This window comes from Rhinichthys klamathensis, unplaced genomic scaffold, assembly GCF_029890125.1.
Source record: "Rhinichthys klamathensis goyatoka isolate OS25496 unplaced genomic scaffold, OSU_Roscu_1.1 h1tg000099l_1, whole genome shotgun sequence".
NCBI lineage: Eukaryota > Metazoa > Chordata > Actinopteri > Cypriniformes > Leuciscidae > Rhinichthys > Rhinichthys klamathensis.
The window spans coordinates 1,591,212-1,603,433 of NW_026606638.1; the positions used below are offsets into that span (position 1 = coordinate 1,591,212).

Genomic DNA, 12,222 nt, shown 5'->3' on the forward strand with positions numbered 1-12,222 from the left:
GCTTCAACAGACCCGAGATCGAATCTCAATGTAGCATAGATGTTGTTAACCGATGTTGTCCTACGTTTATATTTTCCCACCTTGATGCTTAAATAGGTAACTGTTTATATCTGTTTACTTATTTAAAGTCAAGAGTTTTGTTTGATTATCATTACAACATAAATTTGCTACATTCCTGTAGAACCGCAGCCGCTGCACAAACGACAAAAACTGATGAAGATTGTCAGCCGATCAGAAAATGAAAATGAAGAAGCTCGTCTTTAGTCTGCTAAATTATTGTGTAATGTAAAAGAACACTAAAATTACTTAAGTTTGAAACCAAGTTCGAACATTTCAAGGTTTAAATTGTTTAATTTAAAACAGGGTTGCATCTTGTTTAGAGTTTATTTCTTTTGCGATGCAAAATAAGAAACACTAGGCTAATCTTATTCTTGCGACATTTTAAATTTGTATTGCCAAAGAAATTACAGCTAAATTAAACAATTAAAACAGTAGGCCTACAAAACGAAAATTGTCCAAAGAAACATAATTAAATTAAAAACATGCGTTTCTCTTTGCCTCTCTCGCGCTGGATCTCTTTTTAACAAGTTTATTTAGTCTCCCTCGCTGCGCGCGCGGGTCTCTCTCTCGAAATTAATCATTTCAGGGTAAAAACACATCATACAGCTGATAATACTGTATATGTCGCTGCGTGTCAGCCATACAAATCACGAAAAAATTATTTAACCTTTAATTGTTGCTTCAAAGACACAGCATGCCTTGTTGAATTCACCTTACAATAACTTCAATTGAAATTTTGTGTGAAAAAAAAACTTTAAATAGGCTACAATAAATAAACTACAATATTTATAATTTAATAAGATATGGGGCCTACATTTGGACACAGATTTATCCTTACAATAATTTTGCCTGCTCATCAGGCTGGCTATCCGACACTCTCCATATGAAAGAGGAACATTAACACCTTTGTCCAGCAACTGTCCCTCCAACCCCCCACAGGCTATCGGAGTCTGAGGCTGACTTAACACAAAGAGAAGTCGCAATTCACACTTAAATCGCCATTCTAGACAGTGTTGATAATGAAGGAATTAAATGATTTAAGTTACATGTAGCCTAGTGATATTTCTGTCATAAAAGTTTATTACTAAATATTTCATTATTTCAATAATTGATGAAATAAAACTGGTTTGGGGCAGCTTTTTCCAAGCAAAACTAAATATAATCTGAAAAAACGCTTGTGAATTTGTTGTCACTTAATATTAAAGTCTACAGGGATCTTTGGATCCTTACAACCAGGCATGCAATTTGTGAATTAAGTTTTTATTTTATTTTGTATTATTCAAATAAATATCGAAACACGGTGCTTCGTGGTAATGCTGCTAAATTAAATAACATTTATAGAATAATTATGAACTTAAATGAAACAATATCGCAACATTTCGACAAATACATTATTATGTTTTTACATTTTAATTCAGGGCGATTTAGCCTACATTTAATTAGAGCGAGATTTTCACCCATGTCTTGTCATTTTCTCATTGGGAAGCGCATGTTTGAGTAGATCCTCTGTACCTCTCGTTTTCATATGGATTAGCCTACATAATCAGATAACATTTATTAGCCTAAATATTTAGACATTTAAAGGCTTTAGACATAGCCGATTTCTTATCGTGACTGAGCTGAAGTGGCTTTCGGTTCATTTTTGTGACGCGCAGTTCCCGGAGACAGAGAGGACAGATATACTGTTTTTGTCGTTAGCCTAATATGAATACAAGTTTACAGTTTTGAACGATGTAAGCTACTCTACTCTTATCTGTATGACCAAAAAATTACGGAGTCGCCTATTAAGTTATTTTAGCTGTAATAATGAGATAAATAAATTAATCTAAATGAACGCGCCGCCGCGTTTGTCGAACACTAACTCACGATGCCAGAATAAAACCCGACTTTAGAAAAATGCATAGGGTCACTCGGCGTGGTGTGCCAAAACACTTAATTATAAACTTCAATATTTCATTCAAAATAATCTCAACACGCTTTGTGAAATTTTGAAAAGCCGTGCATGCATTAAGGCCACTGGAACTAATGAACAACTGAAACGCTGGTTTTGATTTTATTGTTTTTCGTTTAAACGTGCCTGTTGCATATCTCTATTTTATATATTTGATATTGGTGAAGTAGCCTATAGTATTGATTAGCTGTGGAGGGAGGGGTGTGGGGATTAAAATAATTCAGCAGAAGTAGGGATGTTTAGACCAGAAGGAAATCCCAGTCCCCCCTGGCAAATCACACTTTACTTAAAACCATGTTTTTAAAAACTCTAGGTTGTAGGGAACAGACCTCTCTGCCATGCGCGCGCACGGTTTGGAGCACAATATCTGTCTCGCATGCACGCTCGCTCTAAATAGATTACGGGATATTTTAACTAATTTACGGTATAACTAGTCGATCACGAGTGGCTCAACAGGTAGATCTATAGATAAACTATATCTTTCAGGAATTTGACCGACCGGGTTGACACTTCAGCGTGAGAAATCGGGGGGGTGGCGTGAGAGCCTGGAATAAATAAATAAAAAAATATATATAGCCTATATAAAACAAAACTGTATGGTGTAACAGAGTTTTAGAGCTAGACAAATCTCTCTGCAATAATAAATATAAAATATACAGCAGACCATGTTTGTGCGGGATTTGAACCTGTGTCATCTTGATGATGAACCATCAGTTCTACCGCTCGGCTATGAATTTTGTTACTGAGAAATAACCAAACGTTTGATTCTCACATGAGCGAGAAAACGTTTTGTCTTTAGCCTGTGAGTGTAGGCCTACTTTAACCTTTTACAGTTTTAAAAGATTATATCTTATCTGTATGACCAACAATTTGTTGTAGGCTTATTTGGAAATTACCATAACTTGTAGTATTTCATCCTTAGGCTACTGTTAATAGACATTAGCCCCACTTACGTTTTGCTAAATGTCCCTTTGCGCCACCTGGCGGTCATTTCGCGTACGACTTTGAAATGCGACTGGTTATACTTAGGGAAATTACCGTTAAGGAGTTTTATGCAACACTTAACGATTACTTAAGTGAAAAAACAGCATTTAAGGGAAATTCTAAGTGTTTATGACGTTTCACTTAAAAAAAACGTTAAGTAACACTTAAGGGTATTTTTCTGCAACACCCTTAGGTTTAAGGGAAACATAAGGGCGACTTTAAGGGAAAATTACACTTAAGGTGCTTTATGCAACCGGGCACAGGTCTTTTGGCCTCAGCAGACCTTCCTGGTTTTTGATCCCTCTCTTACTTCCTCAGTGTTCAGGAGGAGCACTGGGTAGACCCATGGATTGAGTGGACGACTTCCGTCTTTTCTTGAGGTTGAGTTACACTCTCCGGGTAATCCCGTCTCTGTGATCCGGAACTGAATGATTTCTGCCAGCTTTGCAGGCCTTCAGTTTTGGATGCCTTTTCCAAGGCAGTTTCCATAGGCTCTGTCTTGGACAGACAGGCAATGGCCAGACTGTGCGTCTTAGTATAGATCACCAGGCCAGCCTGGTGGCATGTCAGGAGGCATGCTCTCCTGAATAGTGACTGGCTGGGAATCCCTTGAGTCCCCTAGCCACACTCCCTAGAAGGGAGCCCTTCTATTAGGAAGTTGTGGTCCTAAGCCTTTGAGCTGGCCCAGATATACCTCCCATGAACTATGTTCTGGCAGTTTCTCGGTTCATTAGCTTGGGCTATGACCGGTAGGGAGTGCTGTCACTGACAGCCCAACGTGACCTAGGGTGAGTGGTTTTAGTGTCCTTTGTATTACTGGTTCTGACAGTTGTCACTGCCATTGGACATGCACTCCCCTCAGTATGGCGGCGTGGGTATTTCGTTCCCCATAACGTCGATGACGTATTGTTGAGTTCCCTTCGAAAGGGAACGTCTCAGGTTACGACTGTAACCTGTGTTCCCTGAGTACAGGGAACGAGACAATACGTCTCCCTGCCATACCTCGGGGCCTGCCTGCAACAGTCCCTTCAGACTATAGGATGTTGTCACGGTTTCAAGGCACCCTTTTTATACATCCAGGTTGCGCGCTCATCATTCAAGCTGATGATGCACGGGCTGTCGCCGGTCAACATTATTGCTGTGAGTTGATATTTGATTTCAGACACCTGTCACGCCTGAGGCGTTCCCCATAACGTCGATGACGTATTGTCTCGTTCCCTGTTCTCAGGGAACATAGGTTACAGTCGTAACCTGAGACGTTTTCCGGCTTGGACACGTGACGCTCGGCATAAAGCCTATTCTGAGAACAACCGGCTGGATGTACATTATCCCGCTTATCACACGGCTACTTGCCACATAAGTAAATAATTAGACACGAAATATTGGTCTGAGTTGAAATATTTTATTAGCTCTTTAAAGGTAAAGCTTCGCGGAGAGAAGTTTGCAGCAAGTTCAAACTAGACGGTCATTTAAGAGAGACGTATACAGTCATACCACTTATTACACAGCATTTCGCCACATAAATAATTATAGGGATAAGATATATTGATTTCAGATTAAACTGTTTTAAAATCGTACCTGTTTGTATCTCATAATCCAGCAGTGTACAAAACAATAGTCACAAAATGGCAGCAGCTGCGTTTTTCTCTGAAACAAGAGAGAGCGAGTCCATTGCACTGGATGGCATAATTAAATAACTGTTTTAATACTTTATTAGCTCACCAAACGCAACACTTCCACGAAGAAAAAAAACGTTCCTAGCGCTGCTAACTTCAGTAACCCGGATGAGCCTGCGTTATCTGTTTTGAGCAGTTGTTATCTGGGAATAACATACTGGATGGCGCTATTGACCAATCAGAATCAAGTATTCCACAGAGCCGTGTAATAAATATATATATATATTATATATATATATATATCAGTGGCGAGCAGTCACTTCTTTAACCAGGTATGCTGGGTGGTGCGTTGTGTCAAAAAATGTGCCCGGTGCAGATTCGTTGGATGGGTTTCACGTTCGCTCTACAGAGTGTTTGCTACTCAGTTGCTTACTCTCAGTTAGAGCTGTGATGTTTATGGTCTGTTATGATATGTTTGATATTATTTATTTTTAATTTTTTACTTTACAAAAACAGTTTTAACAGGGGTGTGTAGGCTATTTATATCCACTGCATGTGGCATACTTCAGTTTGTTGAAAATACATGGACTAGATGCCCCGAGTTTGTCTTGATACTCCCTTTGCTGTGATCTTTAATTCTAGACAGTGCATTGCTGCATAAAAAGCTAATGAGCCAGCCTGTGGAGGGCAGTTATAGATCGCTGATGAAAGATGATTTGAGATCAGCAGGGTTTATAAGTGTGGATCTGGCAGGCTGGATTCGCCAGTAGTGCTCAGCACACCGCATTAGCACAATGAGTAGCCTATATCTGAGGAGCATCACAGATCATTTAAGATAACAACATAAAATAGAACTGGTATAAAGTAGATATTTTAATGGTGCTACAGCAAGCATCACTATAACTATTGCTGATACTTTGATCCTAGGAATTTGAACACACCCCGCCCTAACCCTGAATTTTGATGTGTACAGTAATGCATCCTTGCATCATTTATGCTGTTGAAGCACCTGATATGTTGTGCTTCATATTACCAGGCAGTTTGTATGCTGATTGATAGTGCACTTTCAGTGCTTTCAAACAGAGGTATCCAATAAATTTGCAGATTTAATTTAAAGGTTTCCATCGCTGTCTGACTCGTGTAAATTTTCTCGCAGAGGAGTCAGTTGTAATGCTATCTAGCTGGCAGAATCCTTAAGAGCCTGCTTAGATGCTCTTAAGCCTTATATTTGTGCAGTGATGAATCTCTACATAGCTACTTTCTCTCCCAACACTGCACTAACCAGATCTACTAATCGGATTAGCAGGAAATCATTGGTCTTGCGGATCAATTCATCTGCGTCCAAGAATAAGGAAGCATTGATTTGTCCCTTTTAGGCGTCACTGCTGGGACAAGAAACTTGTTGTTTTGCTTTACAGACTAAAAAAAAACGCACTTGCCACAGAACCTGATGAGCATTAAGATTTTTTAAAACTGTGGTCATATTATGCGGTTATGCAAAATGTCCAAATATGAGTTTCAATCATATTCATATCATTACAATTTTACAAAGCTGAAATTAGAAAAGAAACATTTTCAGTTCTTCAAGTTGTATGTTCGTGAATTATGTTTTATCATCACAATTTTAAGGGTAAACTGTACATATAGTCGGGTCCAATTATTTTCCGTTCTTTTTTAATAGGCTATTTTTCATTGCAAATTATATTATCAGTATAACAAAGTTGAATTAAAACATGAATGCCAGAGAGTCTTAATTTTGAATATGTCCACCCTTAATGAAAGCAGCACTCAAGCTGCGTGGACCAACACAATCTCATGGCAATTCGTACAAAAAAACAAACACTTTTTTTTATGTTTTGCCAAACTGGTGGCTAATTCATATGAATTCATACAATCTCTCTCATACATTTTCGTATGATCTTCTTACATGTCAGGGTAGATCTTAATGCTTACATTTTGTCTAAAAATCATAAGGTTTCCTATGATTCACATCGCACAAATTTTTACGAAATTGACAACTCGCAAAATAGTTAGATCAAGTTTGCATTTACTCCACAAGTTTGCTTAAAACCTGATGATTATGTTTTCTAGCATGATCTTAAAGGAGCATTGCGGAAGTTCAGAAATTTCTTACCAATACTGACACCAGTGGCCGTTAGAGAAACTGCAGCCAGTCTCATTCTCGTTCTCGGTGCACACGCTCGCACGCTCGTTGGCCGCACTAGATAAAGCTTTTTTTTTTTCTTTTTTTTTTTTTACTTACGAGGAGTTTCTGTGGGTTTCTGGATTGCTGGAGCCTGGTCGCTTCTTTCTGTCCGCAGAGTCCATTTGAAACACTACTGCTAGCGATTGCCGCTACTTACTAATGGCTGCCGTACGGATGTAAGCCCAAGTAGACGAGAACGCGCATGACGACACATTTTGTGAATTTTCACGCCAATTCGGACCCGACTCCTCCACACACAATTGAGCCTACAGGCTGATAGAGGCAACCGTGGTGGACAGTCAAGGTGTCATTCTTTCTATTACATTATGGTTGGCACATAAATGTACAAATGAAGACTCTATCTTAAAGATTTTTTTAAGTAAAAACCTACACATAGCCCCTTTAAGCGTGACTGTCTGTATAATGGAATAATTTTTACCATCTCTCTACCATGTGCTGTTTACTCTAGCCTTCCATATTCTCTATAAACGGGTGTTTGATGTGTTCTTCACAATTTGGTCCGTCATTCATCTCCTTGCATCTGAAGATAGCGTGTCGAGCAGTTCAGTGGGCAGTACCCTCTCTGTAATGTCTGTATTCATGCTGTGAGTAATCAACCTGGAATCCCCAAGATGGATGGCCCTCTGGAGGACAGATCCATTTTATGAGATTACTCTTAGCAAATTAACCTCATTCCCATCCCTCATCAGAGGATTATACATTGGAGGTTTTCATAAAATCTGGCTCTGCCCCGTAAAAGAAGCATTTGAGGCTGAATTGAAAAACAAAAGTAAAGTAATATATATATATATTAACACTACAATCATGATGTTGATTGTAGTGTTTACTTCAACGTGGAAAATCAAGTTTTAGCAGATTGCAATATGACAGATGTTTACATTGGGTGATTATAATCAACAAAGACATTACATTACTATAACTGATAAACCTGCCATAAAGTGACATTGGCTTGAAAAATAGTTACAATCTACAAGCATGTAATGGATTTGATGAAATGACATTAAGTGCAGCCAGAAGCTATGGGCGTTAAATCAAAATTATGAGGCTTGTTAAGTAAGTGCAGCTGTCGGCTGGAATATACTTCAGCAGTGCTGTTATACTCAACACAATCATATGTATCATTGTGAACCATCTTTTACAGATGGGCATCAATGTAGGTGTTGATAAATAACTTCAGTAACTATTATCCAATGTACACTGGAAGCTTCTTCTGCCATCAAGATAAATTCCTTGTGTGTGTAAACATGCTTAGCAATAAATCTCATTCTGATTCTGATTCATTTTTCGTATTTGTGTTAGGCCAAGAAACGTGACCAGATTATTGCCCTTCTGAAAAAGCAGAGGGCTGAGCGAATTAAGGTAAGAATAATAAAGTACTCGGCCCCATTAGGTTAAAACATCCGCTCAGGTCTCTCAGTTCAGTTTGGATCAGCCTTAACCTCATCTCGGGTCTTCTGCTAACACAGCCGTTGCATATTTGGATGCTGCAGGAAAGGGTTCCTCAGACAGCCAAGTGTTTTATTTCTCTCCCATTCATTAGAGTGCTCTCTCTCCCTTCCTCAGCACTTTTTCCCTAGAGCCTCAGCGTTTCTTAGGGCATGAGGATGGAAGTAGAGGAGGAAAGTAAAGGAGGGGGTGGGTTTCCTCAAGACTTTGATGTCTCTCTCGGGAGCAGCCTGATGATTATGGGGTAGTGGTGCTTTATCCAGCCCCTGCTGAGTACCTTACGAACCTAGTTTGCTAATACAATTGGAACTGAAGTCATTTTTTCTTTAGAAAGGCCATAGTGTATGTATGTATGCATGTATGTACAGGGGTTGGACAATGAAACTGAAACAATGGGCAATAGTTTTGGAGGTTTCACGCCTATATATGTGGATCATATTCCACACAACATAATGGGAGACATACAGTATCAGAGTTCAAAATACAAATTGTTGGTGCGTGTCTAGCTGGCTTTACAGAAAGATCCTAACTTAAGAATCCTATCTGTTTGGTAACCATGGCAATTTCAGTTAGGACCTCATTTAGGACAAAAGCTATTAGGACAAAATGACATTTCTTAAATGCATTATCTTATCTTAACTACAGATAGGAAAAGGGTATTACAGAAGCATCCTATTCCTAACTCCACAAAAAATCCTAAAAACTTCACTTAATGAAAAGCACCACTTATTTTGTTTCTCCATTCTCCAGTTTTTCCATTTTACTTCATAGCAGCTGTTTGCGTGTCATTGGTTGCTTGGTAACAGACCTGAGAGTTGATTACCGAACTCGATGGAGGGGTTTAAGATTTCCTAACTACAGATAAGATGAGATTTTGTAAGATGGGATAAGAATCCTAAATCAACTTAAGATTTGCTTCTGTAATACGAATTTGTGAAAAATCCTAAATTAACTTGTCAGATCTTAACTTAAGACTTAAGATAGAAAGTTTCTGTAATACGCCCCCTGGACTGCAAGTCTTTGTGGTGTATGGAGAGCTATGGTATCCAGGGTAATGTCGGCATACCACCACCACATCCAACAGGAGTAACTATCAATGCAAGAGGAAGCTGTCTGAAAGAGATGTCCAGGTACTAACCCAGATTGTATCCACACACAAAAAAAAACATAAACCCACAGCTGCCCAACTCACTGCTGAATTAAATGCGCACCTTGACTCTCCTATTTCCACCAAAACTGTTTGTCGGGAGCTCCACAGAGTCAGTATTCGTGGTCAGGCCACTTTTGGTCAATCGTACCAATGCCAAATGACGCTTTCATTGGTGCCAACAGTGCAAATCTTGGGCTATAAACAATGTGAAACATGTATTGTTCTCTAATGAGTCCACATCCACTGTCTTTTCCACATCTGTGGGAGTTACCGTGTTTAGAAGCCCCAAAGAGGCTTAACACCTGGACTGTTGTCTGCCCATAATGAAGCACGGGGTGGATCAGTGATGGTTTGGGCTGCAATGTCATGGCATTCTCTACTGTGCTTGATGGGCGCATCACTTCCAAGGACTACCGAACCATTCTGGAGGACCATGTGCACCTAATGGTTTAAAAGTGTATCCTGAAGAGGGTGCAGTGAATCAGCATGATACTGCACCAATTCACAGCAAGACATGCGACAGATGAACATGAAAGTGAAGTTGAACATCTCCCATGACCTGCACTGTCACCACTTTTGGGTATTTTGGAGGAGCAACTCAGAAAACGTTTTCCCCTTCCAGTATAAATGAACTGGCCACTGTTCTGGAAGAAGAATGGCTTAATATCCCTCTGTGAAGGTGTGAAGAAGGACCCGTTATTAATGTCCGGGGTAACGAGGATCAGCCAATCAGCGCCTTTGTTTTAGGGTCATGGGGAGGACACATGTTTGCGCTGACTGATAAGTTTCGTTTTAAGTCAGTAGTGAGAGTTGCCGGGAATCACATTGTAGATATTTCTGAAGTAAATAGTTGTCATCTGTGTTACTATCTGTGCAGGTGTGCGTTCAGAAACATGTGAGTACCCTGGTAAAATGTTTACATATGTCACGCGGTGACAATTTCATCTTTTGTCTCCGTGCAAGGCGGAACTAATGTTCGCCGCGATTGCCTCCCGCCGGACTCATAACAATGGAACACCGGGTTAGTTCCGGGTTAGCGGAAAAATCCCGCTAATGGGGTAATTAATCGGGATCGCCGACAGCTGCGCGGAAAAGGAGTGAAGCTCCGCGATTGGGACACGTTGCCCTTAGGGGAGGATAAGAGGAGAGAGTGCAGACTGGAGAGGCGGTGTTGTTTTGGGGACTGTGATCTCGGAGGAAGCGTGAGCATTGGAGAAGAAGAAGTGGGGCCGGCAAACGGGCGCGGCACTGTGAGTTTGGGAGAAAGAGCACGCCGACTCAACGGGAAGGAGGGAATCGTTGGACATTGAGATCGTTTACGAGAGACTGTGAGTAGTCCAATCAATCTCCATCTTCCTCTCTCGTGTCTACGGGACTCCTTGATGTGAATGCCAGGTCAGAAAATGGGTGACGGCCCTCTATATGTGTATTTCCCACGGAGTGCTGAGATGAAGTGATGTGATGCACTGTTTTGATGTGTGAAGTGTGAACTAAAACCCGCTGGATGTCCATTACTTACCTGAGTTTTCTATCACGTCCTAAATACTTAAGAGGAGGCTAACACTGTTGTACTTTACAGATGTTGAGTGTATTTTCTGACAGCCTATTGAGAAGAGGATTACGTGCCGTATACTCACCTGTCTGCTTTGCAGTGAAGCTCCCCAGCCGTAAGTTCTCTGTCTGTCATCTATGAAGAAGAGGGTTACGTGCTTGAACACTCACCTGGCTGCTTGGCAGCGAAGCTCCCCAGCCGTAAGTTCTCTGTCTGTCATCTATGAAGAAGAGGATTACGTGCCGTATACTCACCTGTCCGCTTTGCAGCGAAGCTACCCAGCCGTAAGTTCTCTGTCTGTCATCTATGAAGAAGAGGATTACGTGCCGTATACTCACCTGTCTGCTTTGCAGTGAAGCTCCCCAGCCGTAAGTTCCCTGTCTGTCATCTATGAAGAAGAGGATTACGTGCCGTATACTCACCTGTCTGCTTTGCAGTGAAGCTCCCCAGCCGTAAGTTCTCTGTCTGTCATCTATGAAGAAGAGGATTACGTGCCGTATACTCACCTGTCTGCTTTGCAGTGAAGCTCCCCAGCCGTAAGTTCTCTGTCTGTCATCTATGAAGAAGAGGATTACGTGCCGTATACTCACCTGTCTGCTTTGCAGTGAAGCTCCCCAGCCGTAAGTTCTCTGTCTGCCACCTGTGGAGGAGAGGAGTACGTGCCTAAACACTCAACTGGCTGCTTTGCAGTGAAGCTCCCCAGCCGTAAGTTCTCTGTCTGCCGCCTGTGGAGGAGAGGAGTACGTGCCTGAACATTCAACTGGCTGCTCGGTAGCGAAGCTCCCCAGCCGCAAGTTCTCTGCCTGTCACCAGTGGAGAAGAGTACGTGCCTAAACACTCAACTGGCTGCTTGGCAGCGAAGCTCCCCAGCCGTAAGTTCTCTGTCTGCCGCCTGTGGAGGAGAGGAGTACGTGCCTGAACATTCAACTGGCTGCTTGGCAGCGAAGCTCCCCAGCCGTAAGTTCTCTGCCTGTCACCTGTGGAGAAGAGTACGTGCCTGAACGCTCACCTGGCTGCTTGGCAGCGAAACCCCATGGCCTGAAGCTCCCCAGCCGTCAATTCTCTGTCTGTCATCCATGAAGAAGAGGATTACGTGCCGTATACTCACCTGTCTGCTTGGCAGCGAAGCTCCCCAGCCATAAGTTCTCTGTCTGACACCGTGAAAAGGAGGATTACGTTACCTGTACACTCACCTGTCTGCTCGGCAGCAAAGCTTCTCAGTCGTGAGTTCTCTGT

General features: G+C 41.4%; 1 protein-coding gene across 1 annotated transcript in view; it reads left to right on the forward strand.

Moving 5' to 3' along the window:
• The window catches only part of hoatz (HOATZ cilia and flagella associated protein), a 30,375-nt gene that overhangs the window by 8,611 nt on the left and 9,542 nt on the right, over positions 1-12,222 (forward strand). The window contains exon 4 of the mRNA XM_056252923.1: positions 8,138-8,197. Coding sequence (XP_056108898.1) covers positions 8,138-8,197 — 60 coding nt within the window. The remainder of the gene's footprint in view (positions 1-8,137; positions 8,198-12,222) is intronic.